The sequence below is a fragment of the Suncus etruscus genome, chromosome 6 (genome assembly GCF_024139225.1).
Source record: "Suncus etruscus isolate mSunEtr1 chromosome 6, mSunEtr1.pri.cur, whole genome shotgun sequence".
Lineage (NCBI taxonomy): Eukaryota > Metazoa > Chordata > Mammalia > Eulipotyphla > Soricidae > Suncus > Suncus etruscus.
The window spans coordinates 70,457,435-70,483,296 of NC_064853.1; the positions used below are offsets into that span (position 1 = coordinate 70,457,435).

Below are 25,862 nucleotides of genomic sequence, written 5' to 3' on the forward strand. Positions count from 1 at the left end.
GAAAGGCACATGTCCTACCCAATGAGCTACCTTTCCAGCCTTTGGGCAATGCCAAAATATACTTCCTTCTCCTCCCTCCCCCACAGGGTTGTTCTTGGTTTGTAGAAAAGAAAAGCTCTACCTTATTTTATTCTGCATAGAATTTTGAGAAAATATTAAAAAGTAAATTTGACTCATCTCAGCTTGCACAAACAGTGGAAAATGACTTTTTATCCCTCCCAGTTTGGCACTTTAACAAGTATCGTTAGCTCTGACAGAAGCTCGGGAAAGTTACACAGTTTGAGATATAAAGATGACTTCAAACAAAATCAGGAAAGCATTTCTGGCTTCTGTAAGACAGGCTTAATAATAAACTTGGCACTTTCAGATGAGATACATTTTAATTTGAATTTTAAATAATGTGGGATATTTTGCAGAGGTAAGGAACTAGGAAATTTCAAGGAAATATGCAAAATATACATAAATGGCTTGTAATGTTGTCCATATACTCAGTTGTAGTGCTGCAGAACAGAGAACATAAAAGAGGAAGGGACTTGAAAGGAGGAACACTGAATGCTCTGTTAGGGAAATACAGAGAACTGTGAAATTTACTGTGGAACTACTTACTGGGTCTATGGTGGGAGCCAGAAAAAGTAATACTCTTGTTGTAAATGAGAGAGAGGCAGAGAAGAAAAGAGGGAGAAGGAAGAGGATGTGCAAAGGCCACTCCAGCTTCAAGAACTGGAAGAACCTCAGTGGAAAAAATTGTGTTTACTATTACACTATGTTTCACTATTACACTATGTTTCAGGTGCATGCAGGGCATATAGAACCATCATTAAATAGATTAAATAGATAAATAAAGAACCCAGAAAAGAGATGTGGACTATTGGAGTTCACTGGAGCAATGAAAATAGAAACCAACATCTAAGCAGAATGGGGCAAGGAAACAAGAGCAATGGTTTGACTAGAATGAAGATAAGAAGACTGGTTGAGTATAGAAGATTCTTTTGATAAATTTTACCATGGAAGAGGAAGAAAAGATGTGCTAGCTGGAGAGAGAATCTAGACTAAGGGAAACCTTTTATTATTTTTTTTTTAGATGTGGAACAATTAAAATGTCTTCAAGTACAGATAGGGGAGCTGTGGAAGCAGAATAGGTTGAGGGAGTGTGAGGAAGAGTTGATATTAACAGAGATGGAAACACTGAGGAAAAGATCGTGAGTATAGTAAAATAGAGAGGACAGAGGTCACGATCAAGTATGTAATGTTCTTCATCTTTAGTTAGCTGTTATTATACCTACTAAAAACCAGTGAGGAGTTGTTGAAGTTAGAGGCTTTAAGATAGAATAAAAATCTAAAGAAATCATAGTAGTGAATAGAGTTTACATAGGTGAGTTTACCTAATGTTGAGAAACAAATGAAAGAACAGGATTGTCAGCTAACAGCAAGAGCTTACTAAACCTTCTGTCATTGTCTTAGTAACCTCATTGGACATACAGTAATTTTCAAAACTTTGCTTGTCACTGTATTTCTTTTTAATTTTCTATTTTCCTCTTTTTTATGCCTTTACCTTGTATTTTTTTTTTAAATATCCTGGCTCTCACTTATCTGGAAACAAGTATATTATAATCAACTATGTGATGCATTTTCTTTAAATAAAGTAAATAAAAATAAATTAATAGAGTTCACATAGGTGACTGAATAGTCACTCCACAAAAAATTTATCTTCTCTGTTATGACTCAAACCAGCCACAGATACTAAAATAATGATTTTGAACCCTATTTTTAAACAACCTCGTACAATTTCATAGTAGCTCCTGATTTGGTTGGTGGATCAAATCTATTTTGAAAAATTGTAAGAAAACAATTACCCAAAGTATTTATTTTAAGTCATTTTCTAATAGTCATTTAAGGTATTTTGTTCAAAATGTTGCTTCTTTAAAATGAAAGGAATTAAATGATCCCATTGAATATTTGGTTTCAGACACTCATTGTGGCTTGGATCCGAGCAAACCTCTGTGTGTATATTTCACGTGAGCTCTGGGATGATTTTCTTGGTGTGCTGTCTTCTCTTACGGAATGGGAGGAACTCATAAATGAGTGGGCCAACATCATGGACTCCTTGACAGCAGTGCTTGCAAGAACCGTTTATGGAGTTGAGATGACAAACCTACCTCTGGACAAATTAAGTGAACAGAAGGAAAAAAAGCAACGAGGCAAAGGTATTTCAATGCTAACAAGAGAATAATAGTTTCTGAGACTGGAGAGAAGTATTTGGATATCTAGATCATTTTGCATGAACTGGGATAATGTACTAAGTTAACCTTATATTGTCTTTTTTACAGGTAGTGTTCCGTTGTGTCTTAAAGCACTCAATCCCTTTAGTGAGTTATAAATTTTTTAATATAAGTCTTTATTTAAGCACCATAATTACAAGCATGTTTGTAGCTGGGTTTCAGTCATAAACAGAATACCCCCCCCCTTTACCAGTGCAGCTGTGAATTCCCACCACCAATGCCCCCTCTCCTCCGCCCCTGTCTGTATTGCGACAGGCATTCTACTTCTCTCATTTTTTAACATTCTCATGCTAGTTGTTAGTGCAGTTATTTCCCTAAGAGCGTTCTCCATTCTTTTTGTGGTGGGCTTCAAATTGAGAGTCAGTCCTTCAGTCCCTTCCAGCCCTGAACTCTATTGTTTCTGGGCCTTATTATAGTAATGTCTTTAATTTTTCTTAAAACCTATAGATGAATGATACTATTTTGTGTCTATTTCTCTCCCTCTGACTTATTTCACTCAACATAATAGATTCCATGTACATCCATGTATAGGAAAATGTCATGACTTCATCTTTCCTGATGGCTGCATAATATTCCATTGTGTATATGTACCACAGTTTCTTTAGCCATTTATCTGTTGAAGGGCATCTGGTTGTTTCCAGAGTCTGGCTATTGTAAATAGTGCTGCAATAAATATAGGTGTGAAGAAGGGATTTTAGTATTGTATTTTTGTGTTCCTAAGATATATCCCTAGGAGTGGAATAGCTGGATCAAATAGGAGCTCAATTTCCAGTCTTTTGAGGAATCTCCATATTGTTTTCCATAAAGGCTGGACTAGACGGCATTCTCACCAGCAGTGAATAAGAGTTCCTTTCTCTCCACATCCTCGCCAGCACTGATTGTTCTTGTTCTTTGTGATATGTGCCAGTCTCTGTGGTGTGAGATGGTACCTCATTGTGAGAGTTATAAATTTTTAAAGTGGTAGAGGAAGACAAAGATAAGAATAAAGAAGAATAATAGCAATAGCCATATTTTTTATGTAGATGATAGCAACGATATAATGATATAGTAACAATGAAATGCTGGGTTCAATTCCTGGCACCCCCTATGGTCCCCCGAACCTGCCAGGGGCAACTTCTGAATGCAGAGCCGGAGTAACCACTGAGTGCCTCTGGGGTTGGTTCAGAAACCAAAACTAACTAACTAACTAACTAACTAACTAACTAACTAACTAACTAACTAACTAAATAGAGAGATAATATGAGAAGGAAAAGAATTCTTTTAGAGTGTTGTTAGAAATCTTTTAGATAGTTGGTATTATTTATAATTGGCTTAATTGTAGTTTTAGAAGTTGCTGGTTATATATAACATATGTATGCTATTTGTTGAATAACATATACTGTTAAATGAATGATAATGAATTCTACCTTTTTGTTGCCTTTTTCTTGTCTTATTTTTGACCAGGCTGCTTTCTGGATCCCCAGAAAGTCACCTCTGTTGGAAGATCCTTTTCCCTCAGCTGGCGGAGCCACCCTGATGTGAGCGAGCCCATGCGCTTTAGGAGTGCCACCACTTCTGGGGCGCCAGGAGTTGAAAAAGCAAGAAACATTGTTCGCCAAAAAGCAACTGGTAAACACTTCATACTTTAAAACACCTAGTTGCTTTTGAAAACGTTATTTAAAGGACTATAGTGTTGGAATATTCTAGTTAGAACTTGAGTAAGTTGGTTTTTGGTATGAGATATTTAACTTCTAAATTTTCTGGGCTGATGAATTTTCAAATCAGATGTTGGTACTTATTTCTAAATCCTCCATTGTGAAAAAGAATTTGAAGTATTAGTATTGAGTGAGAAAGAGAAAATATGTTTTGCTTGATTCTTGAGGAAAATAGATTCTTAGTAACCAACCAACTAATTGCATTTGTTTGTCATTGAACAATACTGATTTTAAGAGAGTATACAGAAAAGAAGTGTACTGCATTTAGTTTTCAAGACAGAGACATTTAAATTTTTTGTCTTTGCAAAATAGTTCCACACTCATTTAAGATGCCCTTTTAGTCTGCTATAATGATGATGAGAACATGACAAAGAGCCCTTAAGTAAGTCCCACTGTCCTACTGCTTTACTTAACTCTCAAAACAAAAGTGTTTAAAATATATTCATAGACAGTGATTTTGGAGTAATAACTTAAGCAAACTTCTGTCAGTTTCCTACTGTTTTCACATCAAATAGCATGCAATTGAAATTAATAATCAGCATTTTGATTATAGGAAATCACAGGACCTTTTTATAAATCAAGAATTCATTTTAAGATCAATAATTTCACAGTGGTTCATAAAGCCTCAACACAGATGGTTAGAATCCTACTAGAGGTTCTTTATAAGTTGAAGCAATATTGGTTAAGATTTTAGATGTGCAGCTCTTAAATAAACATCTCTATACATCACCATATGTTTGCCACCAGAGTTCTGATAGCTAGAAAATACCTTAATTGAATATCCTCCTTTCCTTTCTACTCCCTTTTTTGCTATAGCCTTTATTGCTATCACATTACTTACATTCATCCCATTATTTTACATCTTTCTATTATCTTTTATCCTCTTCTTGCAGAGATCCCAGTTCAAAAGTAGATAACTTTCAGGAAGATGTAATCACTGATTTCCTTTTCTGAAAACTTTTTTTCTTTCCCTGAATCCTTAAAAGAAAGAGATCAGAAGTTTTGTGGCCTTCTGCCTAAGATACTCAGATTTCCTGATGTCCCTCACAGTTCCCAAAATGCAATTGTAATAGAAGTGTTCAGTCAAAACACTTAAATAGTGGTTACTTGCTATTTTATGGGCGGCAAAATATTTCATATTGCATGTTCCATAAACTAATAACTTCGTTAAAACTCAGTTCTAAAAGAAATTGCATCTTATTTTTCAGTAAATATTTTAAATCTATGATGTAATGGAGGAAACAATGTCACTGCATTTATAACAGTGACATCCTGTTTATCATTGTTCTCAAATACTTTAAAAACTCTAGAAACAGACACTTTTATAAAAGCATATAAAGATATTTATAGGGTATATGGCTTAGAAACTATAGACTTAGCTTAAGTATCCTTAACTAAATTAAAAACACTGGAGCTATATAATCTCTAAGAAATAATGATAGTTAAAAATAAATGATAGTACATCAGTTAGGGTGCTTGCCTTGCACGTGGCCAACCCTGGTTCAATCCTTGGCATACCATCTGGTCCTCCAAGCATGCCAGGAGTGATTCCTGAGCACAGAACCAGGAATAAGCCCTAAGCACCTCCAGGTGTGACTCGAAACAAAGATAATGAAGATGAGAGCTATTGAGTTAGAGTATTGTCTTTATATTTATACATGTATATCCTATTTGACTTAACATTTAAAAAAAATGATAAATACACGGTCTGAGAACTAGAGTGGAGGTTAAGGGTCTGTAGTATATAGTGGATCCTAGGTGGATCCCTGGCCTGGCACTGTTTATGATCATTCCAGGAACACCAGGAGTGATCTAAGAGTACAGAGCTAGGAATACACACTAAGTATTGCTGGATGTGACCCATTCAGACATCCACAAACAAACAAATTAAAAAGAAATTACTTTTCGCTTGATTATAAAAATAATTTTTTTTTTGACTTGGGGTCACATCCAGCTATGTTCAGAGATTACTCCTGTCTCACACTCAGGTATCACTCCTGTCAGAACCTTGAAGACTATATTGGGTGCCAGGGATCAAACCCAGTAAGCCACATGCAAGAAAAGTACCCTAGATGCTCTACTATCTCTCCAAATTACAAATAATAGTTGTAGTTGTTGTTTTTTAAGATTTTTAACATAGCATGCTGTTTTATAAGATTAATCTATATGACTACATGCTGCTAGTAGTTTTACTTTGCACTTTTTTTGTTTTGTTTTGTTTTTTGGGCCATACCTGCCAGGTCTCCAGGGTTACTCCTGGCTTAGTGCTTAGAAGTTGCTCCTGGCAGGCTCGAGGAACCATATGGGATGCCAGGGATTGAACCTGGGTCTGTCCTGGGTCAGCTGCGTGCAAACCCTACTGCTGTGCTGTCACTCTGGCCCCAACTTTGCATTATTTTTATATTGTATAATAATTCATCTTTAAAAAAAAGAAGGCCTGGAGTATTTTCTTGGCATATTGTGTTTCCAATGGTATATAACACCCCCCTTCACTGGTGCAACATTCCCACCACCAATGTCCCTAATCTCCCTCCTATGGGTTACCTTTTAATGAAAGGACAGCAACTCATGAGTAGTTTCTGTTACTTTTAGTATTAAGATATTTATGTTAGAAAGTGAAATTTTCTAATCCTACTACTTAGAGGATAATTTTTAGGTGATACTACATTTATTTGCTGCACAGACTACACTGACATAGGGAAAAGTATCATTGAACATAATGCATACATTTGTAATTTCAAGAGCCTGGCAAGAAGAGTCTTAAAAAATTATAAAGTAAAAGTAGTGCCTAAGTTTGAATGACACTAAAATGCTAAATATATAAAATAATATTCAATAGAATCTTTGTGCCATTGCAAGTGACTATTTATATTTATTTTTGTAATACACCACGTGATAACATCTTTTACATTGAGACATAGGAAATTTGAAATCTGTCAGTTTTGGGAAGCTTAATTTATTAGTCTGACTTTTACATGAAAGTCATTTTCACTTAATGTAATATTTTTGTACTTATTAATTTATATTTTAATTGCCTTAAATATATTGATTACAATTAATTGCATTAATTGCACTTCATGAAAAGTAAAATAGGACTTGGTTGTAGTGAAAGAACAGCAACTTTGTACATCAAAATCATAAATATTAATACTACTGTAACCATATTACCTAGTATAATAAAAAAAATAAATGCTTTAAAAAAGATAATCCCTTAGAGCTAAGAATTAAAATTGGACATTCCAAAAACTATTTTTTCCCCTAAGGATAAAAACCAACTTTACTGATGATAGTTTTATGTATGAGGTATCTCTTTCTGTCTGTCTTTTTTCCCAAATATTCATTTGACTGGTGATGTACAGAAAATGTAATAACACCATATTGTCATATTAAGAAATTATGAATTTAATAAGCAGGAAATGAGATATAAAAGTATGGATATCATGGATATTTTACCTCTTTCAAATATCAAATATTTTAATGTCTTGTGTGTTTTTGTACTTTTAGGATACTTAATTTACTAAACGATTTGCTTTTGAATACAGTCATCTCTCAGTAGAATTACTTTTGAATGATTTTTTTATAGAACAGTTCTGATCTCAGGTGACATTTTTTTTCTCTTCCCTGTGATTTTTGGTTTGAGGAGCGTCAACTGAAATGCCTGGCCTAATAATTAATGACCCAAAGGGGAATCTAATACTCAGCAGGAAAAAATATAAAAATGCAAAGGAAAGGCAAAACATACAAATCTATTAAAATCACGATAATTAAATGTGAATTGTCCATTTTCAGTGTCAAAATAACTGAAAGGTGGCTGTATTTTGAGAATGTAATTACATGCTGTGCTTTGTACTGCTTTAAAAACTAAAGTTTTAAAGAGGGCCCGAAATAATAATTAGAAGTGGAAGAGTCTTACACTTTCTGACTTAATCAATACTTTATCTTTCCTGGAAGCTAAGCGAAGCCAGTCAATCAGCAACTGTGTCCACCTTTCTGAGGCTTTGCCCGCCACTAAAAGCGTCCCGCTCCTCCTTCACACCGTGAGCGCTCTCTTACCGGGTCTCTCTTACTCTTGTTCTCACAGGCTGTCAGGTACTGTAACACTGTCTCATGTGTGCGTCCATATATCTGGGCTTCTCCTGCTTCTCCCTGCACCTTGCTTCATTTTGTTAATACCTCACATCCAGCATGTGTGCCTGGCCATTACCCTTTGCATTTATTTTGATGAATTCTTACCCTGCCTTTCATACAATTAGGTATTAATAGTCCAAGTCAAAATTAGTCCAAGAAAAGTTTCTATAATCCCGCTTATCTTTAGATTTCCATTAAAAATGATAAAGAGGATTGGAGCAATACTACAGTAGGTATGGTGCTGGCCTTGCACTTGATCAACCTCAATTTGATTAATCCATGAGCAATACCAGGAGTTAGCCCTGGGCACCACAGGGTGTGCCTTTCCCCAATTTTTTTTAAGGGAAAAAATTGAAGCCTATTTTAATATGCATGCCTTCTATAAACCTGCTGAAGAAAATTTTCATAAAATTTCACAGAAGTTTTGAGTATGTCATGTTAGAATGCTGGCTGTTCTTTCCTGTAAGCAAGACTTCCTTGGCATTGTTAATGATATCTATCTATCTATCTATCTATCTATCTATCTATCTATCTATCTATCTATCTATCTATCTATCTATCTATCTATCTATCTATCTAACCAGCAGTTTTTAAAGATTCATACTTATTTTTGAGTAAAAATTAAAATAAGCCAATAATGAAAAGTGCTTATTTCAAAATGAAGAAACATGTTTTCAGTGATTACGCTCATTTAATTTGATTGTAGTTATGGTGTATATGGTATTTTTTTATAGTAAGTTTTCTAATTTACTAAGACATGGAAGAACCAACAATGATTTTTGGCATATTTTCTCAATTAAAGGAGTTGTTCGGCTTTACAGAGAATTATTAGGTTTGTATCTGCTTATTTTGTTTGTTTGTTTTTTGTTTGGGGGGCCACACCTGGTGGTGCTCAGGCATTGCTCCTGGCTCTGTTCTTAGAAATTGCTCCAGGTAAGCTTGGGGGACCATATGGGATGCTGGGGATCGAACCCAGGTCCATTCCAGTTGTCCACATGCAAGGCAAAACCCCTACAACTGTGCTATTGCTCTGGACTCTGTGTCTGCTGATTTTTTTAATGATTAAAAGATAAACAGAAGGACATATTTTCCCAATTTTTAGAAAGACAGCATATAGGTTAGAACTTATTTCATATTGGAAATAGCCTAATACCTAAATATGGTTTTCTGTAGCACTAAATTATGTCCTACTGTGGTTTAACAAAGTATGTATAAAATAACATGCAGACTTTTATTTTTATTTGTTTATCCAGAGTTAGTGAACATTTTGTTTCTTTTCTCAGCTCTTGATTCCATACATACATACATACATACATACATACATACATACATACATACATACATACATACATACATACATACACAGTCCAAACAGAAGTTAGCTATAATTTAGAATGGTTCTTCACTGGCACAGTTCTGCCTGTCAGACCTCCTTGCACTCTCATGCATCTTCGGACATTTTTTCTTGTCACAACTGTGGCATTGCCACTGAAAATTGATAAACACCCTCATGTGTATAGGATAGTCCCCAGCACAAAGAATTATTTGACCTCAACTTCAAGAAATCTGAGATTGCAGAAGTTTGACTTAAAGTGAAGTGAAGCATATTTTTCTACACCTGTATTTTCCTGCCTTTCTTATCCTTATTCCTGGTTTGGAGAGTAAAGGTTGAGTGATTTAAAAGGAGAATCTGACTTTAGGAAGAATTTTCTTTCCTGTCTTTTTTCTTCTGACAACTCAGCAGTAAACACCTAACCTAATACTATTTGTTCTTTTTCTTTTTCTAACACTATCTTTATTTAAGCACCATGATTACAAACATGTTTGTAAGTTGGGTTTCAGTCATAAAAAGAACACCTCCCTTCACCAGTGCAACATTCCAACCACCAATTTGTTCTTTATTATTAACAAGTGGGGACCAGTTACACTAGCATTCTGGGGTGGAAAGGAGGGAGATAATGGGATGCATGCTGTGAACAGGGGTGGAGAAAGGAACACACTGGTGGTGGGATTGCCCTCATTTATTGTTACTATGTACCTTAAATATCACTGTGAAAGAATTCTAATTTACTTTGGCCATAATAAAAAGAAAAAGAAAAAGATGTCCTTGACCTTTGACTGTTTTATCAACAGACTGGGCCAAGAGCAATACATTTAAATAATCCTCCCTCTTAAGGTTTGATGACTGCTTCTCTAGATGGCCACTCCACATTCCAATGTTGGCATGCCTTGCTACTTAGAGCTAAGTATATAATATGTACATGTATACACAATAATATTTTTATCATAGACTTTCTGGCCACAGATTCTTTTTTTTTAATTCTTTATTCTATTGGTTGAGGTCTTCACTGTTTATGCTGCTCAACTTTCATTCTTCTATTTCCACTTTTTTAATTACTTTATGTAAGTACCATAGTTCCAGAATTGTTCTGATTGAGTTTCTGCCATAGAATGTACAACACCCTTCACCAGTGCATTTTCCCTGTCATCAGTGCCCCAGTTCCCTTCCCCCCCCCACCCACTCCTGCCTGCTTATGGGGCAGGCCTTCTCTCTCTCTCCCTCCCCCCCTCCTTTTCAATACTGGTTTGCACTATTGTTAATGAAGGGTTGCCATGCATGTCACTTTATCCCTTTTCATAACTAGTACTTGTCCAAAGTGATGGATTCCAACTATCATTGTCATAGTGAACCCTTCTCTACCGTAACTGCACTCACCACTCTTTGTGGCAAGCTTCTTACCATGAACTGGTCCTCCTGGCCCTCATCTCTATTGCCTCTGTATTTTTTACCATATTGTCTTTTATTGACTATAATAGTCATTGCTAATTTTGCTTCATTTATGTTACCTTTTTTCTAATCTACATTATAGTATAACACACAAAACTTGTTATAATATTTTAAGAGAAATTACTTATGCACTATATGTGACATCCTATTCTGATTTATTTGTCACTCTATTTGATGGAAGTGGGATTTTGGGAAAGCTGTAACTCCCATACTTCATCAGTTTAAGCAGGGACATGGTCAACCAGGTGACAGGTAGATTTTCTATTGTTTTCCTTTGTGGAAGAAATTCTTTCTAGCCCTAAAATGTGAGCTTCTACGTTAGTTTTACTTGAGAAAGTTTACGATTTGTTGTTTCTTGGATGGAATATAACTTTCTAAGGTGGTTTATTAAATTATATGACTTTGAAAACAAAATCTTAGATCTCTCAGAATTTGTGATGTAATTTTGACATTTTGTTCTTTTTTTCTGTTTTAGGACAGTTAAGCTTGTATCTTAATATTTGATTGATCAGTGTTAAAGTATTTTTAATTTGTTTTGAACTTACATGCTGTAGTTGTCACTGTCATATGGGAGTAGCTTTGCCATTATTTGTTTATGCTTTGTTTTGTTTGTTTTTGTTTCTTTTGGGGGAGGCCACACCCAGAAATGCTCATGTATTACTCCTGACTCTACACTCAGGAATCACTCCTGGTGGGGTTCAGAGGACAATTTGGGATACTGGGGACTAAACCCAGGTCAGCTGCATATAGAGTATTCAGCCCCTAGAAATCAGTTTCTTAAGAAAAAAGTCCAGCAGAGGGAGCCCAAGAACTGTTTTTTAAAAAAGAAAAACAAAGATGTCAAGAAATATCAGCATGTGCGAAATGTGAATGTAGACTTGGTAAAAATTATCAAAAGACCAGGAAGCCTATAGTTAAAACCAGAAAATTGGCCTTATATTATGGGAGAAAGAGAGCTTAAAATTCACTTTTCCAAAGTCTGTCACAACAGTCAGTGATAGGACAAATAGCATTAACCATACTTTTGACATTGAAATTCTTCCCGTTCTTCTTATCCTAATCGGGCTGCTCCCCACTCTCACCACTTCCAGTATTTTTCTCAGGCTTGGACTCTGTCCATCTGAGAAGTCCCTTCTGATGGTTTTACAAACACAAAGCCTTAAAGCTGTATTAGGTTAGCATGTTGAAAAAGCAGACCAGCTGGTGATGGCAGGCTCCTTACCCGTCTGCTGTGTTGAGGACCAGTGGGGACACTCAAATTTGGAAGCCTGAGTGCTGAGGCTATATTGCATCCCAGCAGATGGTGATATTCTTTATCTTTCAAAAGATGCTGCCAGTGTTGGCCCAGCTCTTATTTATTTCTGCACATAGCCTGAAACCAACATCTACCAGTTTTTGGCTTCCAATTTAAGAGACTAAAAAACCAGCTCTTCCTGCTCTCCATAACAACTGACTGTTGCCAGTAAATTTTAGAGTTCAGCAGCTCTTGAGCTCCCTCTTCTGATTCCTTGAATTAGTAAGTAGATTCATTAACAAATGCAAATTCTTAGGTTTCAGTGTCTTAGATAATTAGAATAAATAATGAAGACGTCTGCCAAAAGGTTTTCCCTCTTGTTTTATATGTCTTCTTTTGCCTGATGCTAAAGATCCTAGAAGTAGAATTGTGTGATCTGATCTGTGCTTTCAAACACATGGATAGTTTAGAAGTACATACATACCTTGTGTTTTTCTGTGGAAAAATCAACAGGTCTTGGCATGACAAGAGAATGGCAGAGATGAAGCTTGGGAAAGACAGGGCTTTAATGGGCCAATGTGCTCTTGTTATCCTGGCATGCCTTTGTTAACAAATTTAATTTACCAGGGGCTTCTGAATTTATACTTTGAATTCCAAGTGAAAGATTATACAAATGACATAGTTTTGAGCATTTTTATAGTTTGATTTAAAATGAATTTTAATATATAAATAAAATGGTTGTTTTTTTATTTAAATAGTAAAAATAAGATCACAACACTTTGTTGAAATTAGTATGTTAAATTTAGAGTCTTCTTTTTTAATTAACGTGAACCAGCATTCTAACTTGTGACTTGAATGAATGAATTAACAGAGGGTGGAACATTGACAAGTTCTCATTTCAAGCAAGAAATTGGGTGACTCTACTAGTAGTAAGATAATGCAGGCTGAATTTTGATCGGTCTCTTTTTAGAACTAGGAAATTTTAACTACTAAAACCTTTTAGAAAGCCCGATGTTAGGGGCCAGAGAGATAGCACAACAGTAGGGTGTTTGCCTTGCAAGCGGCTGACCCAGGATGGATGGCGGTTCGAATCCCAGCATCCCATATGGTCCCCTGTGCCTGCCAGGAGCACAGAGCCAGGGTAACCCCCTGAGCGCCACCAAGTGTAGCCAAAACAAACAAACAAACAAACAAAAAAGTCTAAAGTCACTATTCTAAAAATAGGAGGTTCTATGGCTATTTGAGTGAGTGTGGAATCTGTTAAGGTGATGCAATGTTGGCTTCATAATGTAAAACTATGTGATAAGCCTCATAGCAGAAATGCTCAGAGAACATGAGCAACTTGAGTTGAGCGAGATGGAGAGAGCAGTGGGGGCCAAATAGTGAATATTGTTTGGATCAGAAATGAACAAGAGCTTTCAGAAAGTGGAAAAAGGGATTAATGTATGATGTGAGATTAAGGAAAGTTCTGTCTTCACCTTAAAGAGGGATTGAAGGTAAAATTATGGAAGGTTCTAGAAGGAGAGGAGTTAAAGTGGTCAAATCTTTATTTTGGTGGGACTTCTCCAGGGGCCATATAAAGAATAGTATGAAAGTGGTCAGAAAGGGGGAAAGAAACCAATTAAGGATTTGTTATAGTAACCTAGGCAAATGATGTACAATTCAGAAGCTTATTCAAGAGAAAAAGGGCAAAATGATTCTTTGTATGTCTTGAATTGTTTTGGAAATTAAAATGCACAGTGATGTTTTAAAATTTATTTGGAGTAAATTTATTCTCTATAAGGATATAATGCAATAGGACCAGAGATAGTACAAAGGATAAGGCACTTGCCTTGCACATAGCCTGCCTGGATTTGATTCCTGGCATAACATATGGTTCACTGAGCACATTCTAGGAGCCATCCCAGAGCCCAGAACCAGGAGTAAACCTTGAGCACTGCTGTCAGATTTGGCTCCCAAACAACCAAACAAACCAAAAAAAAAAAAAATACAGTATAATAATAATCTTAGCTGAGATTATATAGTAATCAGTAGTCATCTTTGATTTCTTACATTATGACAAATTTATTATTATTATAAAAACTGTAACATTTTTGCATATTAGTAATTAATTCAACATTGCATTTTCTGATATAAGCTATTCAATATAATATTTTATTTGAACAGTCAAGCATTTTAACACTGCAGTACTGATCCCTGAACACACAGCCAGGTATACAAAATAAAACAGAATAGAACAAAGAAGTAATGGAGTTGAAATTCCTATGTTTCCCTTTATCTTCCATTTGTGTGTATGTGTATGGGTGTGTGTGTGTTGTGTGTGTGTGTTATTCCTAACATACTCAGCTCCAAATGATCTCCTGGTTCATTCCATCACCATGCATGTTTCAGAAATTCCAAATGACCTTTTCAGTCCTATAGTAAAATGAATTATTTTATAGAAATTGAAAGGAAAATAAATTGGTGAGGTGAAGGGTTTAAGAGGTGGAGAGCACTCTTGCATGTGGAAACTCCATTTTTTAATTTCATCCCCGTATAACCCCCAAACATCTCTTGGTGGGGCCCTAGTTGCTATTGCCACAGCTATATACCTGGCCTGAGCAATGAACTCTCAGTTCCACTAAACCAAATGAATATTACCAGGAGTGGCCTCTAGGACCCCTAAGCACTGCTGGGGAGAAACTGGACCTAGGGAGAAATTGGTCCAGACAAAGGCAAGTGGGGGGATGTAGGGATAGAAAGCTAGTACAGTGCTTAAGCTCCCTTACACACTGCTGACCCAGTTTGATCCCCAGCACTACATACACTCCCCTGAAACACCATCAAGAGTGAGTGCAGAGCCAGGAATAAAGCGTGTTATGGTCCCAGAAGGGAGAAGTGTATTCTGGGAGAGGTTTATCTGCACTAACAAATGAAGGAAACTGTGACATCAAAGTAGATTATCCTTTTGCAGTTTCTCTACAAAAAGCCAAAAGCCTTTTTTTTTTTTAAATAAAATAATTTAGGGCCCAGAGAGATAACACAGCAGCGTTTGCCTTGCAAGCAGCTGATCCAGGACCAAAGGTGGTTGGTTCGAATCCCGGTGTCCCATATGGTCCCCCGTGCCTGCCAGGAGTTATTTCTGAGCAGACAGCCAGGAGTAACCCCTGAGCAATGCCGGGTGTGGCCCAAAAACAAACAAACAAAAAAAGAATAATTTAAAATAGTAAAATGAGTTTCTCTAATACGTACAAACACTGTGCCTTGTGCTAATGCCTGCAGAAGTGGAGGAATGTCAGCAGTCAGAGAATTCCCCCACCCTCGACCCGGGCCGGTTGGTTGCTGAGCAGCCCCACCAGATCCTCCGGAGCAGCAGCACGCCTGATGTCACTGAGCCCTCCTGCACAGGCTCTTCCCAGGGTGTGTCACTGAGTACCCCTGCTCATCCTCTCCTCAGTAAGTGAAACTTTGAATTCTGGCAGGGGCGGAACGCTGCTTGTCCTGTTACTTTTCACATTTAAAGTATCTCATGTATTTTCAAGGGATTTTATTCTTTACATTGATTACATGGACCTAATTGGCTACAGTGTTTTTATTATTTTAATGTTTTTGTCTAAATTATACGTCTGCATATACCTATATCTATACACATACACACGCTCTACAGATGTGACATGTTTGAGGATGGGAGAGTAGTCCAGAAAGATGAGTGGGAGGTCACACCACGCAGTCAGGGAGAATGGTTAGCAGGCAGGGAGACACACTCCCAAGGATGTAGGAAAGGGCTCTGAGAAAAGCCACAAACATTCACAGTGGAAAGGAAAGCTGATGAGAGATGTGAAAATATTAATTAGCAAACTTATAGACTGCTGAAACTAAAGAAAGTAGTAATAATACTACCAGTAAGCCAGAGGGAAAACTTAATGGTCTGATTCATGCTTTTCATGCCGAGACCCAGGTTTGATTGTTGGTGCCATGTGGCCACCTGTGTACTACCTGGAGCTGAGACTACCTCCTGAGCATTACTATATGTTTGTAGGTTTTGCAGTATTATAATATTTTATTACTGATACTGATTATTTGTGCTCTCAGCAATCTTAGTTCTCAGCCAATAATGAATCACCTTACTGCATTTTTCTTCCCGTTTTGGCTTACCTGATTAGTTCAGTCTTTCTCTGAGATATCGTCCCTATGATCCTAGGACAGGGCTTTTTCTACTTCCAGCTAATAAAATGGACCTATTGACTGTCAAAGTGTATAATATTGAATATGCTCATAGGAACTCTGCCACAGAAGCCAAGTTTTATGGTGGTCTTAAACAGAGGCTACCAGTTTATCAGCTATTTGCTTCTATTTTTATTTATTTTAGTATATCTATATAAAATATTTTCTCAATTATCTTCTAAAATATTCCTTTTATCAAATTTTCTCACAAAATTTTAAGGTCAGAAGATGGAAAATGCACAGAATGTAAGTTTTTCAGAACCCAAACCAATTCAAGAGAATAAAGGACACACGAAGAAAGAACATGAAGGAATAACAGTAAGATATTTTCAGTTATATCAGTTTGTCATTAAAACATCATTTAAAAACATCACCATGATAAATTTATTAGTGACAATGATATTGTCTTTTAAAAATTATCCCACTTAGATGGGTTCTGGACCCAAATGACCTATCTTTTTTTTCTAATAAATTCTTTCATTGAATCACCATGAAAAACAGTTAACAAAGATGTTCATGATCAGTTTCAGTCTTGGCCTTTCACCAGTGAACATTTCTTGCCATCAGTGTCCCCATCAATGTTTCCTCCTGCCCTCTCCACTTCCTCCCCAATGCCTGCCTCTTTGGCATTTCTCTCTCTCTCTCTCTTTCTCTCTCTCTCTCTCTCCCTTTCTTTCTTTTTTTCTCTTAGGCATTGTGGTTTGCAATATTATTACTGAAAGAGTAACGTGCATATCATGTTATTTCTTTTCTGCACTCAGTTCTTGTCCAGAGTGATCATTTCCAACTATCATTGTCATAGTGGATGCTTCCCTGCCCTAACTGACTCCCCCATTCTCTGTGGCAAGCGTCTTAATATGGACCAGTCCTTCTGGTCCTCATTTCATTGTCTTAGGGTATTATTACCATATTATCTTTTTTTTCAATAACCAGCAAATGAGTGTGGTGATCCTCTGCTTATCCCTCTCTCTCTCTCTCTCTCTCTCTCTCTCTCTCTCTCTCTCTCTCTGACTCTTTTTGCTCAGCATAATACTCTCCATATCTTCCATATATAAGCAGATTTTATGTCTTCATTATTCCTAACACCTGTGTTGTGTTCCATTGTGTAGATATACCATGGTTTCTTTATCCATTCATCTGTTCTGTTTCTAGATTCTGACTATTGGGAATAGTGATGCAATGAATAGAGGAGTACAGAGAGCTTTTTTTTTTTTAACATTGTTTTGGAGCCTCTAGGATATATTCCTAGGAATAGTATTTTGGGGTCATGTAAGAACACAGTATCTAGTTTTATGAGGAAATAATTGTTTTCCAAAAAGGATGGACCAGTCAACATTCCCATCAGCAGTGAATGGGAGACCTTTTTCCTCTGCATCCACATCAGACTAGTTTTTCTAGTTTTTTGAGATGTGTGCCATTCTCTGTGGTGTGAGATGATACCTCATTGTTTTGATTTGTATATCCCTGATGATTAGTGATGTGGAACATTTATTCATGTCCCTTTTAGCCATCTGTATTTCTTCTTTTAGGAAATTTCTCTTTGAGTAACTTTCTGTTTATATCTTCTCATTTTTTAAATAATTTTATTGAGACCAATGTGAATTACAAGTCTTTCACAGTTGTATTGAAGGTACATAATGATCGTGAATTAGGGCCATTCCCACCACCAGTGTTGACCTCCCTCCGCCCTAGCCCAGAATGTATCCCATACTTCAACTGTAGCCCCCTGGACTGCTAGTGTCCCTTTTGTGTATAGCTTGTTGTAGTTTGGGCCTCTTGATTTTATTTTCGTTGAATTTGGTTTGGATATTTAGGTCTGACCATTTTTTATTTACACTCAATGCTCCCAAGACCACTTGCTCCTAGGTCTAATTCACTTCTTTTCTCCTCAATTTGTAGAAAGATATAGAAATATGAAACAGAGCAAGATGATTCATGTTCTGTGGTTCTGTTTTTAAAATAGCAGGCAGGAGCACCTGTCTAGAAGCTATAAATATAAATTAAATTAAAAGAAAAAAACCAGGAGGGTTGATGTGACAAGTTTTTTTGTTTTTTGGGTTTTTTTTTTTTGGGGGGGGGTGTTCCTTTCTTTTTTCATAGGCACAATAAATATTGGGAGAATTTAGAAAAGAAATTCCGGGCCCGGAGAGATAGCACAGCGGCATTTGCCTTGCAAGCAGCCGATCCAGGACCAAAGGTGGTTGGTTCGAATCCCGGTGTCCCATATGGTCCCCTGTGCCTGCCAGGAGCTATTTCTGAGCAGACAGCCAGGAGTAACCCCTGAGCATCGCCAGGTGTGGCCCAAAAACCAAATAAAAAAGAGAAAAAAGAAAAGAAAAGAAAAGAAAAGAAATTCCCTTGGCCTAAGAGATACAGGGTGTCTCTATCCTTGAAGTGTTCTGTCATGAAACCAACTATAGGTCCAGACATGTTAGTTGTCAAACCCCAGAGTCTGTCTTTATGATGCCAGGAAACATTCTGCTCACTTGTAATTGTCAAAGTCAGTCCTCTATAATTAGAGATCCTGATTTTTGCACAGATTTTAGGACAAAGCCTAGGATAGAGTCTTTCTTTATGGTCCCAGAAAATGTTTTGCTCAGTCATGGTTGTTGTAGTCAGTCAGTCTTCTGTAATTAGTGATCTTGGTTTTTGCATAGATCTAGGATGGAACGTCTTCTTTCATCTCACTGTTAGGTGATGAGGTAAGGCAACCTGCCCTTAGATCAAGATTGTTGCTGTTTCCTCATATCAGGGTGTTATATGAACATACCCTGGTTCAAGTTATTACCAAAGTAGTATTAGGGCCTCCCTCACAGGGGAGTTTGATTTCTGGTGCTGATGAAGGGAACTGTGCAAATTATAAGGTTGGGATCCAGGGTTTGGGGTTGGATGGTTGATGTCTGATCATTTGAGGTCTAAGTTGAGTCCCCATGACAAATATTCAGGGTGGATCTCTTCCCATTTTTGATAGGATTAGGTGTTTTTTTCTTTTTCGATGTTTTTGTCTTGTTAAGCTCTACCAGTGCTTTAGATATCTTAGCTATTAACCCTTTATCAGATGTGTATTGGGTGAATATTGGGTGGATTGGGTGGATAGTTTCTCCCATTCTGTAGGTAGTCTTTATATCCTGGTCACTGTTTCATTTGAAGTACAGAAGCTTCTTAATTTAGTGTAGTCCCATTTGTTTATCTTTGCTTCCACTTACTTGGTCAGTGGTGTTTCATCCTTGAAGATACTGTTAGCTTCAATGTCATGGAGTGTTCTACCTGCATTTTTCTCTATGTGCCTATGATTCCAGGTAATTCAGAAAAAAATTACCTATCTTTTATAGTATTAATATTTCCATAAAATGTTTTCATATTACAAAATTAGCATGCACATGGAATTTACTACCTGGCCTTGATAAATTAGTTGTGCAGATTCAATGTTCTAGATATAGCTTTAGATCTGTTTTGATTTCATTTTTTAATATAATGTAACATTGATTTTTAAATCTATATCATAAAAATTAATTTAAAATATTCAATTATTATAGTTTTGTCACATGGTTGCAATAATATTAATGTTATGGTTTGGTTTGATGCACATAATTGTTGCATCTTGCCACAACCAAAGTATCCAAGTTACTCTATCAATGCCATTATGTTTTTGAGCCATACCCAGTGATACTCAGATTTTCTTGGCTTTGCATTACTAGGAATTACTCCTAGCAGTGCTTAGGGGACTATCTTGAATGCCAGGAATTGAACCTGAATCAACCATGTACAAGAGTACACCCTACCTGCTGTGCTGTCACTGTGGCCCCATCAATGTCATTACGTTATGGTAGTATTCCTCTAAAAAAATCTTTAAAGTAGCTAGCTCACTTCTGGATATACATACTTTAAAAAAAGGCATATACAGGGGCCATAGAGATAGCACAGCAGTAGGGCATTTGCCTCGTATGTGGCAGAACCAGGATGGACCTAGGTTTGATTCCCAGCATTCCATATGGTCCCCCGAGCCTGTCACGATAGATTTCTGAGTGCAGAGCCAGAAGGAACCCCTAAGCTGCTGCTGGGTATGGCCCAAACAGCAAAAACAAAAAAAGAAAGAGTCATGTACACAGTATATTTTTATAGAGAAATATACAAAAGGAAAAGAAAAAGCCTTCCCTTGAAGATATCCAGTATTATTTTTTCTTTTCTTGTCTTTATTTTTTAAGGGCATATGCCAACTTAAATATGTACATTTTGTATATGTAGGTATATTATTATGTGTATATTACCAAATACAAACATTTTGGGTTTTTTTTTGTTTTGGTTTGGTTTTAGTTTGGGGCTCATTCCCAGTGGCACTTAGGGGTTACTCCTAGCTCTGCACTCAGAAATTACTACTGGCAGACTCAGGGGACCATCTGAGATGCTAGGGATCGAACCTGGGTCAACCAATTGTGTGCAAGACAAACACCCTGCCTGTTTTGCTTTTACTCCTGCCCCCCTCACAAACTTATCGTTTAAGTTAGAATATATTCCTCTAGTGCCGTTGCTTTGACTTCTAAGTTACTTCCTTACCCTCAAAACAATGTTATCTTGACTTGGCTCTTGTATATATGTTCAAACAACAATAAAAAAAATATTTACTTGTTTTTCTTATGTTTGAACTTTATTAAGTGATATTACATTCTTTGCTTACTTATAGATTTCTAATGTTCATCTACATTATTACAAATTATATATAGCCCATTAAATATAGTCCATCTAAACATATCACATTTAAATTTTCGGGGCCAGAGAGATAGCACAGCGGTGTTTGCCTTGCAAGCAGCCAATCCAGGACCTAAGGTGGTTGGTTTGAATCCCGTCGTCCCATATGGTCCCCTGTGCCTGCCAGGAACTATTTCTGAGCAGATAGCCAGGAGTAACCCCTGAGCAACGCCGGGTGTGGCCCCAAAACCAAAACAAAAAAACAAAAAAAAAGACATTTAAATTTTCCTTTCTCCTGATGATGGATATTTAGACTGTGTCAAATTGCATGTAACATATAAATACTAAATATATATTTTGTAGTGTTTAAAGATCTTTATATTTAAGTTTTTCTGATAATAGCTATTTAGGAGTGGAGTTAATTATTACTAAGGAAATAGTCAGTAAAGAACATTATGTATTTTTCAAATTGGTGGCCCCACTTACCCCACTACCAGTGATGTTGAATTACCACTATTCATTCACATTCTTGCCAATCCTAATATTGTCAGACTTGAAATTTTTATAAGTCAAGTACATAAACATGAGACCTTATTTTAATTTCCATTTCTCTATATTTTGGGGAGGGTTGAATTTTCGGGCCACATCCAGTGACACTCAGGGATCACTCCTGGCTTTGCGCTCAGAAATTGCCCCGACTTGGGGGACCATACACCGAAAATTGAACCGAGCTCTCTCCTGGGTCAGCCACACGCAAGACAAGCACTCTACCGCTGCACTACCACTCTGGCCCTTAATTTCCATTTCTTATATCACTAATAAAATTTAAAATATTTTCATATGTTAATTGGTTATGTATCAACCTTTTAATGCATTTGTATTCATGCATTTTCCATTTTTAATAGTAAATAATGGTTTGTTATTTCCTGTTTAAAATTTTGAAAAATATTGTATAAATTCTTTTTTTGTTTCTTTTGTTGGGGGGGGCTGTACCCAGCTGTGCTCAGGGGTTACTCCTGGTTTTGTGCTCAGAAATCACCCCTGGCAGTGTCAGGAGCCACATGAGATGCCAGGGATTGAATACAGGTCAACCGTGTGCAAGGCAAATGCCCTCCCTGCAGTGCTATCGCTCTGGCCCCTGCATGAATTCTTTATTCATGTGAATACTGATCTTATTTTAGTTATATTACTGACAATTTCTTCCAACATGTGGCTTTTATCTTTGCTATCTTTATCTTTTGGTGAGTACAAACTATCAATGTTTATATACTAATTTTCTATCACATTGATAGTTAAATTTTATGAAAATTAAAAAAAAACTACTATGCAGGGATAAAAATTGTACTGTTTAAATTGTGTATAAACTCCTTCTACACACTTAAGTCTTCAATTTATTGGATTTATTATAAGTAAAAGGGTAATTGATTATTCCCCGATTGGGTGATGAGCCAGTTTCCATTTATTGAAACCATCTTAAAATTGTTTTTATTTTTAAATCCTTAACCTAAAATGCTGTCTCTCATATTTACTGTTTCCCAGATGTAAAAGACTTTATTTCAGTGCTATATTGATTCCTTGGTTACTTTGCTTTCTGAACAGCATAACAATATTCCCTCATCTCTTTAATACTTCACTTACCCCTTATTGTATCTTTTCATATTGCTATTGAGAATTTTTCTGTCTATTCTGTTTTCTCTTTGTTCTTTATCTTTGCCTTTCAGTTTTATTATAGTATTTTAAGGTACAGTTTCTATTGGATGTATTTTTCCATTTTGCTATGTGTTCTGTTTCTTATATTAGTGGAAGTTTGTCTTTTATTTTTCTGGAGTCTTCTTCAAATATTTATTCAAATATTGTCCTTTAAAAAATTCTTTCTGTACTATTTCTCTGGAGTCCTGGATAGAAATATTTAAGATTTTGTCATTCTGTCTTTCTTTTTTTAGTTTCCATTTTTCTTGGTCTTCTGGCCTTTCTATGGGCAACTCCAAAAAGAACTGCCTTTTTATTTAATTCATTAATTTTGTTTTCTCATATGTAGTTGCTACTACTTCAAAGGAATTGTTTACTTTAGTCATTTTGCCTTTTACTTCAGATTCATTCTTTTTAGGTTTATCTTAGAATTTTAATAGTTTATAATTTCTTGCTTATTTTTGTGATTTGTACCTTTTTTCCTTTGAAGTATTTACAGATTGCAATTCTAATTTTTATCTGATTATATAAAATCATTGAAGAGGTTTTAAACCTAACATGCGTTGTTTCTCAGACCCTTTTGATTAATATTTAGAGGCTTATTTCTTTTTGTTTGTTGGCCTAAGATTATGAGTTTCTAGATGACTTATAATTTATAAAATTATAAATGTGGATAGGAATGATAGAATGCTAGTAGGATAGCATTTGCTTTTATTTTTCCCAGGAATAAGAGCATACTATCTTAATATTTAAATACTGGGCCTTTAGCCACTGCCTTTTTATGACAGTGGATTGTCCCTTATGATAATCCTATTTTATTGCCTTGATTTCTGATTTTTATAGGAAAGAATATCAGTCACTTGTTGATTTCTTTCTGTGATTTCTCCCAAATTACAACCTGAATTTTAATGCCAAATTGAATTCTGTAACCAGAAATACTTCATCTCTCATAGAATCAGAATCAAGTGAACTTGCATATTGCTCTCCAGTTAAGAAAATATTCTGGGTACATTTTCATTTAGCACATTAGATATATGTCATTTTTCTTTAAACTATAAATTTTATATAGCATTAGTCTTTCAGTATTTTATTTATTATATATTTCTCTGATTTTGTTTTATTTTATTTTATTTTGTTGGTTTTTGGATCACACCCAGCAGTGGTCAGGGGTTACTCTTGGCTCTACACTCAGAAATCACTCCTGGCAGGTTCAGGGGACCATATGGGATGCCGGGATTTGAACCACTGTCCTTCTGCATGCAAGGCAAAGTCCACCTCTATGTTATCTCTCCTGCCCCTCTGATTTTATTTTAATGATTCTCTAAATTATGTATCTTGTTTTCTCATTTTCACTTGTTTGCTAAGTATTCATCACTTTAATTGGTTCATTGAGTTTCAGCTCTTTTTAAAAATATATTCTTTGCACTAATCTCCCTCCTCCCCTCTGGTGTTGGGAATGTTTCACTGGTGATGGGGGATGTTCTTTACATGATTGAAACCCTACCACAATCATGTTTCTAATCAAGGTGTTTTAATAAAATATTTTAAAAAATGTACTTTGCACTAAAGGAACTTAAATTACATTATTGTTTCTGCTTTTATTATCTGTCTCAGATAATTGCCCACTAGTAGATATTACTTTTTTTTTAGCTCAGTCAAAATAGAAAATTAAACTATGAGAAACTGTCTTAAAAATCCTTTATCAGACTTTCTGCATCCCCAACCTCCCCCTTCCTCCCTCTCTTCATCCCTTCCTTCCTCCCTTCCCCCTTCCCTCTGTTCTTCCCTCCTTTCTTCCCTCTCTTCTTCCCTCCTTCCCTCCCTCTGTTCATTCCTTCCCCTTTCCTCCCCCTCCCTCTCTCCCTTCTTCCTCCCTCCTTCCTTCCCTTCCTCCCTCCATTCCTCCTTCCCTTTCTTCCTTCCTTCCCATAGATTTAAGTTCTTTCCAATTTAATTTTCTTTTATTCCCATTTATAGCCGATTTTTTGATTCAACTTTTACTTGCTTACATTTCCTCTTTCCACCTTATCTACTATATTTTAAACCATTAACTGTTCCATAGCAGTTTTCTTCTTGATCGTCCACCCTCAGATAACTAGACTTATCTTTCTTATTATGTTTTTAATTGCAATAATATATCATTTGAACAGCTTCATTTTATCAGTATTAAGTTGAAATTTGAAGCCCAATGTTAAAGACCCACTCACAGCTGCCTTTTTTTAGTCAGGTGGTCAGCGTTTTTCTCTTACCATTTTCATTTTTCTCCTGATTACCCTGCATGACCTGAAATAATCAGCTTCTGTTCCTGCAAAAGCGTGCTGATTACTACTCAGTGTCTCTTGCCTTGAATCCCCTCCTGCCTTCTCTCTACTACTCCATTTCTGTTGCCTTCTTGAAATGTTCTCTTATCACTGTAAACCAAATAAGGTACCTCTTTATTCTGCACACCTCTTTGAAATAATTCATATGCATATTTTGTTCATGTAATTCATGTATGTTTTATCTTTCCAAGCTAGTTAAAGGTTTTAGAGATGACAGATTGCCTCCAAATGTCTCTGTCTTCTCTATTGAATTGACTGATGCGCAGGAAACTCTTTTGGACATTTAATAAAGAAGGCACTTTAAAAGTCTGGCTGGGATATATTCTTTTTCCTTCCAGTCCGCTCAACATTTGTGAGGATCTTAGGCCTTCTGGAGAATTGCATTACTATTATGTGTGCTTAAGCTGATGACTGAATAGAATTTCAAACCAAATTATTTCCATATAATTTGGTAGCCTGTCCCAGTAGATCAGTTTAATTGTATGTCAGTTGACAAAGTAGAGGCCACAAATTTCAGATCTTGAGTAATTTATAATTCAATTATAGTAATTTGTGAACATATATCCTTCAATTGGAAAACATAATTCATTTTCTGTTTTTATTATTAGTGTTGTTTTGCTGTCTTTGAAATGGGTAGTAGAAGCTTAACAGTCTTGTAAAACTTTTCCTGTAACATACGCTATTTCTTTTTGTCTCAAGATCTTAGTTCGAAGAAGCAGTAGTCCTGCTGAATTGGATTTAAAAGATGATTTGCCACAGACACAAGGAAAATGCAGAGAAAGACAGAAGAGTAAGTTACAGGAAACATAATCTGTGCTCATCCAATTTCAAGTTGGTATA

General features: G+C 36.2%; 1 protein-coding gene across 1 annotated transcript in view; it reads left to right on the forward strand.

The window, feature by feature from the left end:
- Positions 1-25,862, forward strand: part of RALGAPA2 (Ral GTPase activating protein catalytic subunit alpha 2) — a 342,879-nt gene that overhangs the window by 123,048 nt on the left and 193,969 nt on the right. The window contains exons 15-20 of the mRNA XM_049774320.1: positions 1,967-2,204; positions 3,723-3,887; positions 7,925-8,062; positions 15,385-15,558; positions 16,547-16,644; positions 25,722-25,812. Coding sequence (XP_049630277.1) covers positions 1,967-2,204; positions 3,723-3,887; positions 7,925-8,062; positions 15,385-15,558; positions 16,547-16,644; positions 25,722-25,812 — 904 coding nt within the window. The remainder of the gene's footprint in view (positions 1-1,966; positions 2,205-3,722; positions 3,888-7,924; positions 8,063-15,384; positions 15,559-16,546; positions 16,645-25,721; positions 25,813-25,862) is intronic.